Source organism: Vipera ursinii, assembly GCF_947247035.1.
Source record: "Vipera ursinii genome assembly, chromosome: Z".
NCBI classification, from domain to species: domain Eukaryota; kingdom Metazoa; phylum Chordata; class Lepidosauria; order Squamata; family Viperidae; genus Vipera; species Vipera ursinii.
In genome coordinates, this window is record NC_139517.1 from 104,465,591 (window position 1) to 104,488,114 (window position 22,524).

General features: G+C 39.2%; 1 protein-coding gene across 1 annotated transcript in view; it reads right to left on the reverse strand.

Annotated features, from left to right (window-relative positions):
• Positions 1–22,524, reverse strand: part of MRC1 (mannose receptor C-type 1) — a gene marked incomplete at its 5' end in the record, with an annotated part of 73,450 nt that overhangs the window by 45,201 nt on the left and 5,725 nt on the right. The window contains 6 exon segments of the mRNA XM_083376833.1: positions 4,917–5,074; positions 7,637–7,819; positions 15,845–15,991; positions 16,740–16,853; positions 17,632–17,793; positions 22,324–22,497. Of these exon segments, the coding sequence (XP_083232959.1) occupies positions 4,917–5,074; positions 7,637–7,819; positions 15,845–15,991; positions 16,740–16,853; positions 17,632–17,793; positions 22,324–22,497 (938 nt within the window).

Below are 22,524 nucleotides of genomic sequence, written 5' to 3' on the forward strand. Positions count from 1 at the left end.
CCACCAGCAGGTTGCCTCAGCCGAGGACGAGGAGGATGGACAGAGCATCGACCTCTTCCGGTGGACATCGACCCCCGACCATCGAGGTGGATGCCCGGACAAGCCCAGGCCAATGGGCAACAACAACAATCCGCAGAAATGCGCAGGCTGTGGCGGAAACCACGTGCGTAGCCTCTGCAAGTTCCGGTCGGCCACGTGTTGGGCCTGCAAGAAAACAGGCCACATAGCTGTGGTCTGTCATAGCTGCCGCCCCCGAGAAGAGATCCATGAGCTGCGCCTGGAAGAATCGCCGTTCGAAGGTACTGGGGCCCTGACCAAATTAAGACTTGGCTATGTTGAGAGCCGGCTGGCCATCCACCACACGGATAGCTCCCAGCTGCTCAAACCAAAAATTAGACTTACAATCCGCTTGCAAGGCATTCCTTGCAGTATGGAGCTTGACTCCGGATCAGCAGTCTCTGTCATTTCGGACGAGACCCTTAACTATATCAACAGCTGGAGCAAGCAGCGGATTAAATTATGGCCTTCAAATTTAGCCCTGACCGATTTCCAAAACTCACTGGTCAAGGTAAAGGGGGAAGCCACCCTTTCTGTGGGTTTAAGAGTCGCGAAGAGTACCTGGAGGTTGTAGTGGTAGAGGGCCGAAGAGCCAGCCTAGTCAGCCTAGACTGGTTTGAGGCCCTGGGAATCACTGTCTCCGGGATCCACCGGATCCAGGGAGAATCCATCAAGGCTATCTGCAAAGAGTTTGCAGACGTCTTCGATGGGACGCTGGGCAGGTACACAGGGCCCCCCATCTCTTTTAAGCAAAACCCAAATGTTCCCCCCATTAGGGTCAGGCCGCGGCGAGTTCCGTTTGCGCTCAAGCACAAGATCGAGTGCGAACTGGATAAGCTGGTGGCCCAGGGAATCTTAGAGCCCGTAGATGGGGGGAGTGGGAGACCCCAATAGTCACCCCACTAAAAGCCAATGGGGAGGTAAGGATCTGTGCCGACTACAAGTGTTCGGTGAACCACGCCCTAAACCCGCATGTGTACCCGGTCCCCACGGTCAGCCACGTTCTCGCTTCCCTCCAAGGCGGCGCCATCTTTGCAAGGCTCGATCTTGCGCAGGCGTACCAGCAACTGACAGTTACCTGGGAAACTGCGGACACTCAGACAATAGTGACGCACAGGGGAGCTTTCAGGGTAAACAGGCTGCAGTTTGGGATCAGCGTAGCTCCTGGCATATTTCAGGAGATCATGGAAAAGACACTCAGGGGCATCCCAGGGGTTTGCCCTTATTTTGATGATGTCCTGATTGCAGGAGCATCAGCTGAAGAACTGGCAGGCAGGCTGAGGGAGGTACTAACCAGGCTGCACACTGCTGGACTCAAACTGAAGAGGGTGAAGTGCAGCATTGGTGTCCAATCCACGGAATTTCTGGGATTCAGGTTAGATGCCAAGGGAATCCACCCCACAGAGTCCAAGGTGAGGGCAATCAGACTGGCACCTACACCTAAGAACAAGGCAGAGCTACAGGCATTCCTGGGCCTGCTTAACGTCTATCATACATTCCTTCCACACAAGGCAGCCATTGCAGAGCCACTTCACAGGTTACTAGACAAGAAGGCAGCATGGGTCTGGACTTCTGTCCACGACCAGAGTTTCAGAGCCCTAAAGGCACTACTGTCTGATAAGTCCACAATAACCCATTTCATTGAAACAAAGCCCATATGCATTGCATGTGATGCATCCCCTTATGGTGTGGGTGCGGTACTAAGTCACCTCGAGCCTAATGGGGCTCAAATCCCCATAGCCTACTATTCCAGGACACTGTCTGGAGCAGAGAGGAACTATGCCCAAATAGATAGGGAAGCCCTGGCAATCGTGGCAGGAATCAAGAAGTTCCATGATTATCTGTATGGCAGGGAGTTCACTGTCTACACGGATCACAAACCCCTGCTAGGCCTGTTCACAACAGACAAGCAGACCCCCCCCCAAATACTGTCCCCAGAATGCTCCAGTGGTCCATCTTCCTTGCAGCTTACAATTGCAAGCTGGTGCACAAGCCAGGGAAGGAGATGGGCCATGCAGACGGCCTAAGTAGGCTACCCATTGACACCACTGAACCAGACCCGGCACCAGCAACACAGATCCTAGCTCTGCAGGAACTACCAGAATGCCCAGTCCATGCCAAGGACATTGCAAGCAGCACAGCCACTGACAACATCATGAGCAGGGTACACTCATGGGTTTGCATGGGGTGGCAGGACAAGTCTCCGGGGCCAGAGTTCCAGGCCTATTTCACCAGGTGACACGAGCTCTCCACACACCAGGGTTGTCTCCTTTGGGGAAGCAGGGTCATCATCCCCACAGCAGTCCGGGGCAGGGTATTGGAATCCTTATATGAGGGACATCCGGGGGTGGTTAGGATGAAGGCACTGGCCAGAAGCTACCTCTGGTGGCCAGGGCTGGACAAGGATATTGATCAAGGATCAAGGTCTGTTATACATGCCAGAGATCTAGGCCAGAAATGCCTCATGCCCCAGTACACAGGTGGGAAGCCACCCTCACACGCTGGTCCCGCATTCACATCGACTATGCGGGGCCGTTCCAGGGCCAACTCTTCTTAGTCGTAGTGGACAGCCACTCTAAGTGGCTGGAGGTAGTCCCTGTCCCCAGCATGACCTCCGCAAGGACAATCCAGGTGCTCAGAGCCCTCTTTGCCACACACGGCCTCCCCAACGTAATTGTGTCTGATAACGGGCCTCAGTTTACCGCTAATGATTTCCAGGCGTTCTTGAAGGCGAATTGGATTAGACATGCCACCTCCGCGCCCTTCCACCCATCGACTAACGGGCAAGCTGAACGGATGGTAAGGACGACCAAGGACGCACTCTGGCACATCATTAGCGGGGACTGGCACCACAGACTGGTGAAATTCCTGCTTTCCCAACACACTACACCATGCGTTGCCACAGGAAAGAGCCCAGCAGAACTACGGTGGGGACGGCGCCTCATCACCAAGCTTGACCGTTTGCACCCCGACCGAGTGGCAGCAGAGATGAATAGGCCCTCAGCATCAGCATCATCACACAGGGTTCTCAACGTGGGGGACCTGGTTTGGGCAAGGAACTACGGGGCAGGGCATCCATGGATTCTGGGGACTGTGGTTGAGAAAACTGGGCCTCTCTCCTACATCGTGGGGGTGGAGGGGGATCGACACATAAGGCGACATATTGACCAGCTCAGAGGACGGGTCCCTGAGTACACCAACCACGGCCAACAGGACTGCCACACCCCAGGGGAGGTCCACACCCCAGGGGAGGTCAGTCCAAACAAAAATGACTCAGAACCAGAGCCAGAGGAGGATGGCCTCCTGCAACCAACCCTGCTCAACCCAGTACAAAGGCAGCACGAGCCCACTGTCCAAGTCCAGGGCCAGGCTACACCCGGACGGTCCACCAGGCCCCACAGGGCACTGGCATACTTAGCAGACTATGTGTGCAAATAACCACCCAACAGCTGCGCATGTTGAATACACACTGTACATAGTTATGTATATAGTTGTAATGTTGGTTCTACAGTTGTCATGTGGTTCTTCTCTAAGGGGGGAGGGGTGTTATGTATCCAGAGCAGGCAATTGCATGGCAACAGCCACTAGGGGGCATTGGCCTGGACAGTTTTGGCGGGAACCTCAGTTTCGGCGGGAAACCTAGGGCCAACCCCATTGGCTGATCGCATACCTGGCTGGATATTTAAGGAGGCCAGGTAACCCTTGTTCCTCAGTACGCTACCCCCCCCCAATAAAGAGCTGAACACGTACTCCGACTGGCATCTCTTCCTTCCGTCGGACCCACTACATTACAAGAACAGAATAAAAATGATCAGCTTAAGCCATGCTGTTCTTCTAGACAGAAAGTTAAATGCTTATTGGAAGTCTTTGTCAAAATGTGCCCACTAAATGATGACTGTAACAGAGAAGCCCTCAGTTCTGACATGCAAGGAAATCCTTCAATTATCTTTTTATTACAACTTAAGGGGAGGAAGTCTTTTTCTCCTAGTTTAGATTTATTAGTTTAATTTGAATATTTAAAAGTTTCTGTCCTGCAAGGAGGTAGCAACTTTCACACAATTTATTTTTCTTGCTTTTATAGAAATAATCTTTTTGTTACTGAGGAAATTGAAATTATAGTAACAAATTAAAGAAATAAAACAAAACACATCTCTTAAAATTGCACTTGTGATGTCAGAAGTGGTGCAGATTATAGATTCCAAAGTTGAATCTCGTGCAGTTTTGCCCATTGCTGGTCTCCCAAACCTTGTTTGTTCTTCTGCAGGTTTTGCTGCCTTAAAGTAAGACAAATCTATTATCCAATTATCTCAGTATTCTCTTAATGACAAGATAGCTTTTCCAGCCTTACTATAGATATCGGAGAGCAAACCTGGGGCCCTCTATATGCAAAACATGAGTTTTAATCTCAATTAATCTAAAGAAAGGTGGGAAGTAATTATCTAAATAAAATCATTATCTCAAAGGAGAATTATCATTCATCTTAATGAAGTCATGAATTAATTACTACTCATCATGAGCAGCCTACTGATTAGTGCTCTATACAATTAACTAGAAACTTATTTAAAGTTAATGTGGGAACTAGTATGCAGTAATGCAGATCCTAAAACCTTTCATTTTTAACACTGTAGCTCTGCTTTTGTGTTTCTATTATCCATAGTCAGCCATTTCTTATCTTCATTATCTCTACCCACCTGGTCATTTTGAGGTACTAACTATGATGATTCACCATGCACAATAGGTTCAATAAGCTTAAAAGATTCTCTCCATTCAACTAGTTGACTACATATAGTTGTCAAGTATTAAGAGGATTCTAACAATATTTATTTAGAATATGATGGAGATGTCAAAATTACATTTACCTTTCCTTTCATGACCACACAGTCTTCTTGCCTGTTGTTAGCATGTGTTGGCTGGCCACGGAGCCATTTGGTATACGTCACAGGACTCCCATCTGACCATTCAAAGAACATTTGGATCTTGAGATCATTCAGGCCAATCCATAATTCATCACTTGGTTCTTAATTCATTGCAGGTAAAAAAAAATTTATTAATATTTCCAACATACATGCCACAATACATTTTTCTAAATAAACAATCTGCTATTTACATTATTATCATTTATACTTTGCATTTTAGTGAATGTTTTAGTGTTTTTGTTTAATATGACTTTAGCACATTGCAAACTATTTGAGAAGAAGGGGTTTAAAAGATAATATACACATTTTAAAAATTTTTTAAAACAACAATACATTTTCCCATGATCCATCTCAATCATGGATGCTGTCTCCTGTATTCGGGCATCCTGCTGGTTATGGAAGATCATTTGAGTCACTTTCTTCAATCTGGCAGATGTGTCAGGATTACAATTCCCAGAACTCTCAGTTGGTATGATCAAGTGTCCTACAAATGATCTCAAGTATACAGGTTTCCCACTACTTCTTTCCTTCCACCTCTGGATTATACACAAGGGCAGCCACATTATAAGCTCCACTAGGTAGACCAGCCCAGGAAATTAACTCCACAGGAAGGTTAAAATTAGTCTTATTGAGACAGTCTTTGAAGTCTGATTGTGCTGTAGCCCCCTCTTCCCTCTTATAGTTCAGTAAATCAGGGATGTCTCTGGCTGAGCCATTTCTGAATGTTGTTCTGGACTTTAAAAAAAAATACTTCAGATCCTTTTGCCTGCATGACTCCATCAAGGTTACCTTCCTTAGTCTCAGCAAGCATTGCCCATTATGAACAATGAGAGAAATAGGTTAGGGGAAAATTGTAAGGCTGTGTGAAGACATCTCTGCCTCTCCCATCCTGCCAGTCAGTCCTCATTCCTGTGGATCCAGGAGTCTTTGTCTCACAAGTGCTACATAAGGAATGGCTTCAATGAGACCCTTCCTCCACTGGATAGTACTGAAATATGAAGGGACTGCTTTTCAGTAATAATTTTCTAATGAGATTCCTTGTGCAGAATTTTTTTTATACTAATCAGTCATTAAACAAGAGGGGATACCTTTAAAATGTCATACATAGAAGAGTAATCAGTATAATAGGACTCTATGCCAGAATATAACAGGTGTTTCCTTTCCATGGGACTAAAATACTATGACTAAAATGTCCATGTGCAAATGATTTCCTCAGACCTGTACAAAATTCAAAAGAGCAGAGCACATTATACTATTTGGCTTCCTGCTCTTACTGTCATTTTGACTGTTGTCTCATGACAAAGGTACTGCTTTTTGAATTCCTGAAATTTTCACATAGTTTTCCTATTTGCTCTCATAACCCTGTCCCTATGCTTCCTATTACTGACAATAGAGATATGCTGCAAGAAGCAAAATCCTTCTCTCAGGAATATTGTGGCCTATGCAAAAATCCTCAACATTTTCACTTGAACTGAAACAGTTTTCTAGATTTCAAATACATAACAAACATTGCACAAAAATACTAATTTTTGCAACCCAATACGGTCCACCAGAATTGTGATTTCATATATGGAGAAGTTCCACTGGTTTGATTTCCCTGACAGAGGCCAAATATGTTTAGTATCTATTATCCCAAGGAACAACATCTTCCAAATTAAACCTTCAGCATCATATTAAATTCTAATCTTGTAGTAGACAAAATCTTGTAGCATGTGTTAACTATGGAACTTCAATATTTGTCTGCTTCTTCTTCAGTATTATTTATTCTGCTTCTACGAGCTATTGAAAAAGCTTCACTGGTTGAGCATCAAATCTCCATTTAACATATAAAGCAGCTCTAAGCAAAATCGAATAGTCTAGTTGCATGAAATTTTTAGACCCATTGGCAGTGGTTCTTCAAAAAATGTAAGCTAAATTTTTTTTCAGTCATTTAATATCTGATCCTTTGATTTCACATGCAAGAGTTGAACTTGTCACCTTCTATATCCAAAGGATGAATTGTGTTACTGAGTAACAATTCCTCCCTTGTAATTCCCCAAAGATCCCCCATTCTCAAGGGTGGGAATAATGCTTTTGAACTTATTTTGTTCTACCAGTGTGTGTGTGTGTGTGTGGTTGTGTGTGTGTGTGTGTGTGTGTGTGTATGTGTATCCATGTCAGCGTATAGTGTTCCTGTTTCCCACCAGGTCAATTAAGTCCCAAAGGAAAACTTTTCATGGAAATGGTAAATCCAGGCAGGCCCAAATTTTGCAAAATGATGGGAAGTTAAGTAACTGAAAACAGTGACACCAGGTCCAGAATTCTTCACCAGCTCTAATAGTAAAGAAAGTTAAACTGTCCTAACAAGCATTCTGAGAAAGAAATTGCAAGTTAGATTTCCACCCAATTTGACTATGGATACTCCCTCAAAACACAGTTTCTCTGCAGGAGTAATGTCATTCCCACATTCATGAACATCTGCACAATCAATGGAGGAACCCACATACAGAAATTTTCAGAAAATCCTGCAAAGAGGCTGCACTTACGATTAAAATTCTTACTGGCAATGTTTTAATCACTTAAAACTGGGGCTGTCAAAATAAACCACTACTGTTACTTTCACCCAAACCAACCATGTTTTTAAAAAGCACTGAACATCCACAGAACCCCATATTGATACTCACTGTACCCAAGCAGAGAAAAAATAAAACTGTACTCTTCCACGTTATGGATGCTCGCCAGATCACCACCCTCCTTTCTACACAGAGTAGAAGCATCTTGCCAGGAAGTAGTTTGTCTACGCATCTTATAACACTGACCCACATAAAATATCCATCCTTCAGGGCAATCAGCTGGTATCTCAGAATCTGAAAAACACCACAACACCAACCATAATCAAAGCTCTGCTTAGTACTTATGCAATACTAAGTACTTAGGCAGATATTTGTTAAGTCCTTTATTAATTGCATTTATATGGCTTTCCACCTCAACCCAATGACTATGGTACCAATAAAGGATATTTGTAACTCTGGGTTGAAATGAGGGGCCTTGGGTACTTTCTGAGCTTGGTGGTTTTTTTGCAAACATTTCATTACCCAACTAGGTAACATCATCAGTAAGAAAACCAGCAAGAAAACCACCAAGCTCAAAGAGAACCAAGAATCCTTTAAGTGACTCTCGGCAGCATAAAAGTTAACTACAACTACAACCTTTAAGAAAGTGAAACAAAAGACCCTAAAAGTCAATTGAAGCCATAAAATGGCAACTAGACTAAAATATACTAGCATTGGTGTGCAACCTCTCAGCCATGCCTTTTACCTAAAGCAGGGGTCTTCAAACTTGGCCCTTTTATGACTTGTGGATTTCAACTCCCAGAATTCCTCAGCCAGCATGCCTGGCTGAGGAATTTTGGGAGTTGAAGTCCACAAGCCACAAAAGGGCCAAGTTTGAAGACCCCTGACCTAAAGTATCTTCTTAATTGTCTGAATTACAAACCCATCATTTAATCTATACCAACTTGCTACTGTGGGATTCCTTAGGTTAGAACAGAAATGGGGTGAGGTGGACATGGATAGAGCCAGAAGTTTTTTTTCCCCTGTTATTTTTGGAAACAATCCAAAAGCAAAGAGGTTAGATTAGACTGGATATCTTACTGATTCACCATCACCTTGATCGGAAAGCCACGTCATTCTTGGCAAGGAGGACTGGAACTTGTCACACCCAACTTCCCAGAATTGGAGTAGAACTTATTAGTTCCAGCAGCAATATTATACCACTGTTTAACTCCGGTGACCAGATTATTGACATAACTAGGAAATCAGATAACTGGGAATTTCCCAAAGCAAGATACAAAAACGCTGAACTTGGAATTAGGAAGATATAATTTAAAAATGTATGTTAGTAGTATCTGAAAATCGACTAGAGAAAAATGGTTGGGTACCTTAAAGCAGCTCATGAAATATTTGGAATTTGACAGTGATTTAAGAACTCAGAGATGTCTTGGAGCATACTGAAGTGTTTAGTAAGACCTGGAGTACCAATATGCCAGTAAAGAAATACAGAAAATATAATATTTTGCTGTCATATTTTGCTGGAACTGGATTCTACTTGTCTTCATTGACTGCAGTACAATCATAAAACTGGAGCATCTTTGGCAGCATTCACACAACATGCTTCCCTAGATCAAGGAGAGGTAGTTGCATTTTTTTACATTTCCTGCTCCTGATTTGCTTCTGTTTAAACTGGTAATTATAAGGAACTCGAACAAAGGCCAGGTTCTCAAAACAACTTTAGCCATAGTGGGATGTGTTTCATTTTTACATATGTAGTCTGTGAACTTAAATGCTGCAATTTTCTGACTAGATTAATGTTCAGCCAACCATAACTAAACTGCATAAGTAAACTTCATGAAAGAGTTGCTGCATACATGATTTTTACCTTCTTCATATCTTTTTTCTTTTGGTGTGGTTGAGCTTGAAAGGGGGAAACTGTCAACATTCATGCTGATTTGCAAACTGCTGTATAGCAATCTTGTTTCATTTAAAATCATTTTAATAAACATGGTATAAAAATTTATTAAAATATAACCTGACATCCTTTGACTTATGTCTAATAATTTATTATTAATAAGTTTCTAGAAAAGAAATAGCTCAGTATATTGAATGTATGTATGTTTGTGTATACATGTAGAGGCTGCCATATCAACTCATTGGAAATCTTATCATTTCAGTATAGCAAATCCAATAACATTTCTTCCTATGGAAAGTCTTACTGACCATATATATTTTTACTTATTTCATGCATTTACAAAATTAAATTGAGGCTAGATACAGAAAATGAAAAAAATCAAAATGCATACACATACAGGCTATTAACCAACTTTAAAATATACCTAGTCCTCACTTATGAACAATAATTGAGACCGACAACTCCATCATTAAGTGGTGCAATCATTAAGTGAAACATCATGTCACCATGCCAACTTATGATGTCAGTTCCAGCTACAGTTGTTAAGCAAGTCATTGCATGTTATTATGTATCAACACATGACTGATTTTGACTTCCTGTCAATTTCCCCATTGACTTTGCTTGTTGATAACTGGCAGGAGATAAGGGTCTTGATAAGAATGGTGTGATCATCATAACTGTGGAATCATAATTTGGGCATTTCAGTTGCCAAGTGCCCAAATTATGATCATGTGACTATAGAGCCACTGCAACAACTGTAACTTCAATGACCTGTCATAAATCATCTTTTTTAATGTCACTGTAACCAGGCTGAGCCTAACGAAGGAGGTCAAATGCTTTAATCAGTCTTGAGTCCTTTCATGCCCACATCTAAGTCCAGCCCAGCTTGAATTCCATTGATTCTTATCTACCACTTATTTGCCTTGACTATTAGTAGTTCAGATTCTTAGAAAGAGCATAAGCTTGCAAAAAACCTATATTCTTTTGAATGCCTAGATTTCCAGATTTTCCCATGCTTGACAGTAACTCTGAATGGTCGCTGAACAAGTGATTGATAAGAGAGGATTACTTGTAAACATTATTGCTGCCTTCTTGAACTCTAATGTCTTCTAAAGATATTTTTATCATTAATGCTAAAGTGACAAAGCAGCTGTAATATCTGCCTTTGAAGTAGAAAGTTTCTAATTACAAAACTAAGAGAAATGTATGCAAATCTTAAATTATTTGTAAAATAATTATATAATTATATTTAATCATTATTTTTATTTATCTGAGCTATTCTGAGCTAATAAATTATTATTTATTTATCTGGGTAAGAGAATATATCTATCTCCAGCACTGCATTGTTTCATAGATTTTTAACTGATTACAAAACCATGAACTTGTATAACATTTGACTTTCTTTTTTTTAAGGAAATCCAAGGAAAAATAGGAAGCTTGGGGAAAATATACAATTTTGAAAAAATATGCAATATTTTGAAACAATAACTTTCTATTTACAAGTGTTAGAACTTATGAGTTATTATGGCATTATAGTTAATCACTGAAAACATTACAGAAGGGAACAATAATTAGTTCAGCTTAGAGGCTGTTTGGCCTTTGTAGTTAGTGAACTGCTGGGGCTGGCCAGTAACAAAGCAGTCGCCAAAGCAGAAAGAGCACTTGAGGTGACAATAGGGAGGAAAGTTTCTTTTAAATGGAAGCAGAAACATTTACACAAATTTTGTATTTGTAATGAAAGTAGGTTAATATAGAGCAATGGCTTTTGTTTTTACCTTCCAAAAATGGTTGTGGGCCTGTTCAGGCAATGCAGAGAGAAAGCAAGCTAAAAATATCTTTAGGAAAAGACTTCCGGTCCTGCGTGGTAGCGACTGGTCACGGGCTTGCAGATCGCCGAACCCCCGCAGCTAATTTTCATCCTGCCTGGAGACCCTAATGGGTCCAACCGCCCCGGAGAGGCGACAAAGAAAGAAGGGTGCCCTGGCAACTCTGGAATGATGGTGGTTGTTCCGTTCATCTTGGGGAAAGCCTTCTAACCTGACAGCAGAAAGGTTGTATTTCACCGATCAGCCCAAGCTACTTGCAACTGAAGTCCACAAAAATTAACCAGCACAACAGTAAACAGTGTGCTTGAAACTGGGTGAGGAATCTGATCTTCCCTTTTCTTCTACACTTAATTTCCTGAAAAGATCCCCCAAAAGCTAAATACCTATGAAAGTGAAGGAGGGGTTTTTCTCCCCACCCTTATACTAAGGGAAGCAGTGAATTGAAATTTCCATGGAGTATCAAAATATATGGTAGTGAAATAAATTTATAAACTTGAAAGCTAAAATTTAACTTTGGACAAGTTTAAAATTGTTGAATGGTTAAGACTCTCATTTTAAAGACTACTGTTCATATTGAAAACTAAATAGACGCTGACACTTAGTGGTGGATGAAAATTATGACAGCTATGATTTCCATAGAAAATTTGCCAAAACCTAGGAAAAGCTAATCTGTGTTTGTAACCTTCAAAGCTTTAATAACAAAGAACAGCTGTGACAAAATCTGGGCTGCAGACAAAGAGAGAATTATAAACTTTAGAAAAAAAATCTTTTTTGGATTACACATATTTAACTGGGACTCTAAAGCTATTTGCAGATAAGAAGGAAAAAATCAACTTTTGGCCATCATGGATCACAGACATGTAGATAGAACACACCAAGAAAACATAAATACCTCTCAGGAGGAGATATACAGTATACTGCAATTAATTCAAATAAGACTGAGTTAAAATCACAAAGAAATCCAAAATAAATTTGAAAATATAAATCAATCTATTTCTAAGTTAACTCTACAAAAAAACCTTCCAGGAAACAACAACAGAGAAGGAGCAGACAAAACAAATAAGTGGACATAAAATTGAAAATAGAGACTCAAAGATGAAACTTAACAAAGCAAGAAAACATGATTAAATCCTAGTGGGGAAAAAATTACAAGAAATGGAAAAAAACTACTCATCCCTTAAGATTACAAAATAAATCTGAAGACAAAAAAATAGATTGGATAAAATGGAATGTAAAGATGTTGAAAACATTAGAGAGAAAGGAAATGATCAGAGAAGCAGAGAAGGAGAAAAAGAAAAAGATTTTCAAGAAACATGGAAAGGCAAAATCTCATATAAAGACACTTTATTTGATTTACTTCTTATACCTACAGCAACTGTAAGTCATGACTATATGAAAACACTTTTTGATTCAGCAAAACACATTGATCAAGAAAGATACTGGTCAAAGGAAAAAGATTAAAGTGAAAACTAAGAAAATAGATGATGGGATTTACCAGATAGAATATATAAAAAAAGAAATATTTATTTGAATATGGCTAAAGAAATAGAAAAGATTCTGAATACGTATGTCATTCTAAGAGAGATGAATTCCTTAAATGATACTGTATGCTTTCCCTCCCTTTTTTATTTTATTTCTTGAGATAAGTAATATAATACTGTTGAAATGGCTTAGATGAAGGAAATGTTTTAGACAATTAAATATGTTTGAATTTAGGGAAATTATAATGTATAAAAAAAGAAAAAGTGTTTTGAATAGGAGATAAATGATTAGGTGACTACACATTAAATGGAATATTTAAACATTAAATATTTTTATAATTATTGTTAAAAAGAATAAGAAATTTTGGGAATGAATATATATAGCTTAGGAGGAATATATATTTTAAGTAGTATTTTACTTTTTATGTTTCTTTACTCTTGTTCTCTTTTCCTTTTGTTTACTGTTTTTACCTATTTTTTAAGAAATGTAAAAGTGTTGAGATGGTTTATATGGGAAAAATGGATTTAAATCTTTAAATATAATTAACTGTTGAGAAAATCTTAACCAGCAAGAATACTTTGAACTTTATAGGAGAAACAAATTCAAATAAGGACTCTAACAGATATATGATGAGGCAACCAGAATGACTAGATAGAAAAGAAATATTATATTGATGTGATCATTATTTCTAGGAATATTGGGAAAAAATCATATATGCAACTGTTATTTATCAAAATAATAAAAACTGTATTAATTCAAGGTTTGCAAAGAAGACATTTTGAGGAAAAGGGGAAATCAGCTAAATGTACTATGTGGATTATGGATTATAGAAACCAATTGTTAATTATTTTTCTTTATAAATGTAAACCCAGCAAACACACTGTTTACCAACTATTAAGTGATTTATGTTTTAAAAAGTCAATAAAATTTATTTTATTGTGTTTAGGAAATATCTGGATCTGTTTTCAGGAAACAACAAGCAGAAATTAGAGTTTTCTTCTAATTGGCATGATACATTGGGATAATTAACAAATACGTTTTTACAAGCATTTTATAAACAAATATATTTTTACAAGGATTTTTTCTGATCACTAGATCTGATCTTTCTTCTCTAGCTGGAAACCCTCTCCTCACCATATACCTGCTAGTGATGGGAATTTCCATGTCTCAGGAGATGGGATCAGTAAGACCAAGGAGATCTTGTCCTCCATGAGTTTTTTTTAGGTAATCTCAAGTTCAACCACATAATTGGACATACAACAAATCTTATTTTTTATTCAGAATCTTTGTCTTGTGATCTGGTTAGGGAGGGCATTTCTATCACTCTTTTGCCAGAATCATATCAGTCCCGGTCCAGAGGAGTTTGTCAGCTACCAGCAACCTCTATAAGACAAGGTGTATTCATCTCAACTACTGGTGGCATCTGATGGATCTGGGTGGTTCTCAACTATTCAGAAACTAAGGAAAGTTTCCCAACAATCTGGCAGGCAAATTTATCAGGAACCTAGTTGTCCACTGACATTGTGAAGCAATCCAGACTTTTTATATGATTCCCAAATGTCCTTTCTCTAATGGTAAATCCTAGTTTGCTCCTTGGTTTACTGAGGATCTGGAAATAAAGCAATGCATAGAGCATTGATGGAGGAAGACAGAAAGAAAATCTGACCAAGTTTGGATATAGGCTATATTTGGTCCTATAATATGGTAATACCGGCAAGGCTTCTTTTGCTTGTATTTATCTGGTAATATGTAAAAAAAAAAATCTACAGCAGTCCCTCTGAGCAGAAGCTGCAAATATCTAAATTCCCCTTTCCCTTGATGTACCAAACTGTGATCAGGAACCACGAAATGTACTGTGATAAAAATTCCTGCCAATGGAAAAATAGAATAGCCAGAAGTCCATTGCAGAATTGTTGTTATTGTTTTAATTTTAAACTGTGATTGAAAATAAATTGCAGAAAAGTCAGAAGTAAATAATCTCTACTCTTGAATGCAGCCACTCGTGGGACCACAGATATTCCAAGCTGTTTTCTGAATTGGTGCAATATCTTATTTTGAAAATGCCCTAGATGCACACTGATGTGTATAAGAAAGCTGGGCTTTCAGAGTCAAAAAATCGAATACAGAAAGTTAATAGAGTCAAGAAAGGGATACAGATAGTTAATAATGAGGAGCAGAAGGATGGAAAAGAAAAGGTAAAAACAAAAAGATTGTCTGTGGGATCAGGATGGGAAGGCACTAAAGAACTGTCCAGATGTTTTTCCACAAATAGCAAAGAGTTTGACTTCCTGTTGTCTAATTGTACAATAGCAAAATACTTCCCTTGGCACCCTGAATTATTAAAGTGAAGAAACAAAGAAAGCTTGAAGAAACAATGACATTTTCACTTCATTTTCATGTTCAGTCTAATCCTAAGGTTGGACATTTGTGGGTTCAGATTTTTTTAAAATATAATGGATGTCTTTAACATGCCTTGATAGATTTTACAGTTCCAGGAAAAATTAATGAAGCAATAGAAACCTGTGTGGTGTGGTGGTTAAGGGGCTAGGCTGGTATCAAAGACATCCACCTTCAACCATGGAAGCTCCTTCAGTGGCTAAAGAGCCAGCCAATGTCTATCAGCCCAATCTATTACACAAGATTGGGAGATGGGCAATAGGAAAAAAAATCTTTCTACAACATCCTGAGCTCCTGAATAAATCTCATGAGAAAATAATTTTAAAAATTGCCTAAATTATGCCTATCATACTTTTATATAGGAATTTATTGAAACAATTGCTATCATTGACTAGTACAGATGATATCTCCTAGTTTGGGTAATCATATCTCTGCAAGAAAACAACCAAGCTCAGAGACCACCAAAGTCCCCAACTCCCCCATCAATTGTTATTACTGGAGGTTAGAGGCTCTTGCAGATGATATAGTTGATTATATATTTCTGAATTAGCTAACTTTAGTTCCTAAAGCTAGACTTTCCCAGAACTAGAAAATGCAAAGGCTTCCCTTGGTATGAGAGGATTCACAAATGCATTTTAAGAAAACTTAGAACACTATCTTTTTCCATCAAGGCAACATCAATTTTGTCAATTTATCTCCATGTTGCATTTGCTAACCTACCTGAAGGAATAATGAAGTTGTTCAGAGAGGCATTTCCTTTTTTACAAATGTAACCAAGCTTTTTATCACATTCCAGGTTTTCCCACTTGGCAGCTTTACCAGGATTTAATGCTCCACAAATTTTCCCAGGCTCTGGGGAAGGGCTTCCTTCAGGAAACAAGTAGAAAGCAACAAGGGCATTATTAACTTGCATAATTTTGTAAAACTTTATTGAACCTAATAGAGATGTGGATATTAACCTTGTGAACTATCAAGTTTCCTCCTTCCATTATATATTCAAGATGGACAGTATTTAATATTTATTTGTTATGTATATGTAGAGGTGTGGGTCTATATGTGTATATAGTATGGTTAGGTGTGTGTCATGTATGTGTTCCACTTTGAGAGCGAGCAACTAAATTTCATTTTTGATGTGTGCCATTGTGCCCACAGTAAAAAAAATGACAATAAAGGTTATCTTATCTTATATGGCCAAGGCTGTGCAACTTGTTCAAAAGATCTTTAGTGTGTGTGACAGCCCATAGATAGATTGGGCTCATATTTGCACAGCAGCCTGATAATATAGAGTCACCCTACTATCTTTCAGTGTTTTCTTGCTGTCCCTATCCTGCACCTTTCCTCTCTAAGTTGTGTATATTGGAAACACAAAGTATAGGCAATGGCATTCCACACTGTCCAAAGAACAATCTATGTTAGTTTTTCTGTGCATGTTAAAACTGAAGACAAGAATTAAAGCATTCAGAAAGAGTAGATGGAAGGAAGAAATATGCCAACTGTTGAGGAAACCATTTTATTTATTTATCCAAATATAATAGGAAATTAGGTGTCGTAAGATCTTAATGCAAAAACAAATTAAATGTTAAAATGTATATGTTAACATAAAAGCGAAAATTACCTGGTGCCCAATTTAGATATCTTAAAGGATAGCCACCACTCCATTGCCAACCACTGTTGAAATCCAAACTGTTAAGACCAAACCAGAGTGCAGTATTCAAACTAGAAGTTAACCCTGAAAAAGTATCAACATAACAGAATATCAGAACTGGAAGGGACCTTGGAGGTCATCTAGTCCAACCCCCTGCTTAGGCAGGAAATCTTATACCATTTCAGACAAATGGCTGCCCAATCTCCTCTTAAAAACTTCCAGTGTTGGAACATTCACAACTTCAGGAGGCAGGTTGTTCCACTGATTAATTATTAATTGTTCTAACTCTCAGGAAATTTCTCCTTAGTTCTAGGTTGCTTCTCTCCTTGATTAGTTTCCATCCGTTGCTTCTTGTGCTGCCTTCAGGCACTTTGGAGAATAGCTTGACTCCCTCTTCTTTGGGGCAGCCCCTGAGATATTGGAACACTGCTATCATGTCCCCCTCGTCCTTCTCTTCATTAAACTAGACATACCCAATTCTAACAACATTTAACAATGCATGTGAGTGGCAAGCAGCAACAATTACAATTTATTGGGAGACATAAAGCTTACACTTAGTTGCTTCTCATATTTCTTCAACCACAACTCTATAAAACTTGTATGTCCTAAATTGTTTATGGTAGAAGAATACTAAGAGTGTCACCTACCCTGCCAGGGCACTGCACATTCACAGCTCATAGTGGAACTACTTCTGAGCATTTGTGAGTCCTGATTTTCCAGAACCACCAATAACAGGGAAGATAATAATAGACAGATACTAACCCTGGGCATGCCAAGGATTGGGAATAAAATGTTATGGCCTTCTCTTTATTTTAAGTCTGATGTACTATATGAAATACTACAAAATATTAATGGACTTTACCTGTAAGGTACATTTGTTCATGTACCTCTGTGATATCCAACAAATTGGCATCTTGTTGCTGGCAACTTTTACTAGCTTGGAACCAGGTTAGAGCAGCATCTGAGTTTATTTGATACTGGACAGTTGCCACAGGGCCTGTAGTCCAATAGATGTCTACATCAGCTGTTAAAAGAAAGATGTATCCATATCTCATAGTTTTAAAACAATATCATACTAAATATTTCATTAAGACTAAAACCACATTGATAAAATTTCCTTAATAATAGTAATTTAATTTTCACTCAGTACTGTGAGGATTCTTCCTATATTTCAAAATAAAATAATTTGGTAAAGCAGCTAAAAAAAAGCATAAGACTTTACTACCCAAAGACTAGATGTCTAAGTAATGGTTTATACAGAGAAAACAGGCAATTTTGCACTAATGTCTGAAACTGGTACATTCCACATATGTGAATTATCCCTCCAGGCTTCCCCATACCAATTTTCTCTAGATGTATTAGACTATGGCTTCCATAATTTATTTACTAATTTGTGCCTTTGAGTCAACCTTGTCTCAAGTCCATGTAGTGGTAATATTAACAGAGCTGAAGAGAATTTTGGAAGTCTGCACGAACCATAGGTAGGTCCCACAGAATCACATTCAACTTCTGATGAATCCTTAAAGAAAGGGTAACACTGTGTGTATTTAATAACAGCCTTTTCTCCATTTAGGTCTAAAGCCTAATTTCATTAGAACATAGCACATTAAACATGAATTAGATGTGGCAACAAGTTGTAGTTAAATCAGAAAATCCTTTATTTTTACTCTAACTGAGCATAATATAATGAATATGTTCACAGCAGCTCAGATGAACAAATTGTCCCTTAGATTGACAAATGAATCATAGAGCTACAACTTTTGAGTTTTTCTGCTACAGGGCATTTGTCATAGGGGCTAATATCAAGTAATTAGAAAGAAGAAGAAAGGCAATTGTCTATGGAGATTCTCACTCATCCAGGTCATGTTTGTCTCATGTACTTTCATTCAAAAAGTTTTTTCAGTTCTGAAGAAGAACCGAAGAAGAACTGAAGAAGCTTCTTGGATGAGAAGTGAAGTGTGTTTAAGGAAAAAACAAAGTCCAGTTGTCTTTTGAAAAAGAGCCTTTCGGAGAAGGAAGCTTATTGGTAATTCACTAATAAAGAAGCTGTCTGCAGAACAATATCTCCATTACATTAATATTAACCCCCAGAAGAAGAGGCAGTAATGAAATGTTTTCAAATGAAAGTTCTTCAATTATAAAATTCAGGAAGGAGATCAGAGTTATCTGTCATGCTTCCTGTAAGCTAGACAATTTTGCAAGAACATACAGAGCAAAAGACAATGTGCAAAACAAATGTGTCAAAAGATCAGGATGCAGTTCCACTTTTTCCTGAATTAGCCTTCGCCATCTAAACAATGCTATAGTTGTTGCTTATCATACAGTCCAAATACATACTAGTAATGGGTTATATAGTATGCTATATAGTATGCTTATATGTTCTGCACTTAATTGATAGTTTACAATGTAGTGTCTAATCATATTGCATATTAATTACATACATATTACATTAACGACACTGACTCCATAATACTGTTTGAATCATTATAACATACTTGATGTGGCCCTGATCTAGAATACATCTAGGAGCATCAACTGGTCCACAATGCAGTAAGGTGAGTAATTATGTCTGTATAACTCTACTCTGTGAATTGAAGTAGCTCACTGAGCTTCTGGATGCAACTTCAAGATATTGGAGTTGGTTATCAGCTATAAAGGCATACATTGTTTTGTGTGGGCATGTGTGTGTGTGCATGTGTGTGCATGGACATGCATACTTTTGAGTCATTATTGACTCTTGATGACTGATTGGACAAGTCCCCTGCAAACATGAGACTGAAACTCACTTTCTGCTGCTTCCTTGTTTTGTACCTTAGCTACTACACTAAACTGGTCCTTTCCCAGTACATTGCTTAAAGGTAAAGGTAAAGGTTCCCCCGCAAATGCGTGCTAGTCGTTTCTGACTCTAGGGGCCAGTGCTCATCTCCGTTTCAAAGCCGAAGAGCCAGCGCTTGTCCGAGGAAGTCTCCATGGTCATGTGGGCGGCATGACTACACGCCAAAGGCACACGGAATGCTGTTACCTTCCCACCGTAGTGGTCCCTATTTTTCTACTTGCATTTTTTACATGCTTTCAAACTGCTAGGTTGGCAGAAGCTGGGACAAGTAACAGGTGCTCACTCTGTTATGCGGCACTCGGGATTCAACCCGCCAAACTGCCGACCTTCTGATCGACAAGCTCAGCGTCCTAACCCACTGAGCCACCGCGTCCCTGTACATTGCTTAGGAGAAGGCTGATTGTGAAACTTCCTGCTCCCAAATGTATTTGACAGTCCCAAATGTTCCAACAGAATGAACACCTGGCTCCCTTACTGAAGTAATGTCAGCTTATGGATCTTAGAAGTATGCCTTCTTAGTAGCACTTCCTTTTTCTTTCTTTTCTTTTCTTTTCTTTTTTTCTTTTCTTTTTTTTGAACAATCTTCATCCATCTTCACAATTGTTCCCAACACTTTCAGAAAGACAGTCAAGACCTAGTATTTCCCCCAGGGCTCAGGCTCTGGATGAGCAAATTTTCCAATTGGATAAGCTATATGCTATACTGAATTCTGACAACTCTTTACTGCTTTAGTTGCTATTTAATTGTATGTGTTATTTGCTATGTTTTTGGTATGTGGTGATTTTTGCTTACCACCCAGAGACACTACAAACAAATATTAGTCTTTTTTTAAAAAAGTATTTCCTCTATACAACAGTGTTACATAGTTACCTCACATCTTCACTATTGCAAAGAGCTCTACTTCAGGCTGCTCATGAAAAGGATCCAGAAGCAACATTTGATTCAAAATGCAGCAGCCTGCATGGTTTTGTGCAGGCCTAGGTAAATATATGTGTCACCTCTCCTGCAGGAGCTGCATTGGCTGCCAATTTGCTTCTGGGTACAATTCATGGTGCTGGTTAAAGCCCTTCGTGGCTTGGGACCAGATTATCTAAAGGACCTTCTCTCCCCGGTTACATTTATACAACCCACCAGAGTGGGAAGGCAGGGAAAGTTACAGGTCACCTCTCCTAAGGAGGAACATCTGGTGGGACCCAGAAGAAGGACCTTCTCTGTGGTGGCTCTGCCCCTTTGGAACATCATCCCCACAAAGATTAGACTGGCCTCCACTTTTATAATCTTTTGCCAACTGGCCTGGGGAACCCAGACTGGGATACAGCCTGTCAATTGGGTTGTTTGACTGATTGCTGTCACCAGGTGAGATGAGGTGATATTATTTTAAGTTTGTATATTGGGTTTTAAATTTTGTAAGCTGCCCAGAGTCACTGAGCACGGTCGTCGACCATATAAATGTTTTAAGTAAATAAAATAAATAAATAAAAACAGTGAAAGTCAGGTAAGAGAAGTGATAGCCATTAAACTAATAATTTTGGCTGCAGGAGAACTCTCCTATTTCCTTCACATGGTAAATCTTCATTTTTCCAATGTTGAATGAATACAATTCTCACTGCAGTTAATACATGTAAAATTAGACATATACACTCTTTCTCCTTACTATATTTATAAGTTGAGTGTTCACTTCACCCAAGAACTCACTGTCACAGTAGAAAAAAGCCTTGTGAAATGGAAAGCATCCAGAAAATCACTTTGCTGAACAATAGGAGATCCAACAGATCTAAAGCTTTGTTTCGTAAAGTCATAAGAAAAGTCCAAGATGTGTGTCTCAGAAGAGCTGATCAGCATTCTGGCTACAGATTATGGGAGTATGTGATAGACAAAACCTAAGTTGTAGGCATCACATGGAAGCCCCAAGGATGTTGAATGCATTATGACAACTTCATACAAATTATGTCATGTGCATCATTTGTATAATGACAACATAGCACATGCAACATCATTTGCTCCACTCCCACTCTTATGAACAATAGGTTGAGCAGGGATCTTAGTAAATTCCTCTGAAGATATATTGCATATAGGAATAAATCACTGGTATGAACAGTTTTGTGCATGATGATAATAATATACCCAAGAAAGATGAAGTTTAATTCATTTTTAATTGATAGAGCAGAGTATCTTTTGAATCTAGTATGATGATGTAAAAAATAATAAAACATGAAAAAAAATCTTTATCAACCACATAAAACCCCTATAACTTTTTAATTAGGTAAAACTTTTAACAGAAACATAGTATTTATTTTATTTATTTATTTAGTTACATTTATATACCGCCCTATTCCCTGAGGACTCAGGGCGGTTTACAGGGAATTAAAAAATCCACCATACAAAAGTTAAAAAAAAAACCAAATTAAAAAATATTAAATTGACCCTGTATACTTAAAACCCCAATTAAAAATTTCTCCTCAGCCTGGGCCTGAGAGCTCAAAGAGCCAGGTCTTCAGGCCCCGGCGGAATGATCGGAGGTCGGGGGCAGTTCTCAGCTCCACCGGCAGCTGGTTCCAGAGGGCAGGCACTCCCACTGAGAAGGCCCTATCCCTGGGTGTCACCCACCGGCAATCTCTCACCGGCGGCACCCTGAGCAGACCCTCCCTGTGGGAGCGCACTGGGCGATAGTACCATAATAACACTTCACGATCCAAACTTTTCTTGAAAAAACATTACCTTTCACAGGACAGAATCCATATTTCTTGTCTTTATTATAATCCCTTGTAGTTGAACACCATTGCAAACCATCGGTCCTTCCTTCAATTGTACATGTTGCAAACCACTTGGTAGTAAATTGAAAAGGGAATACACAAGGAGCCCCATTGCTGTTGCCTTTTATGGTAAATAAGTCTGGAATGAAGGGAAGAAGAAACAATT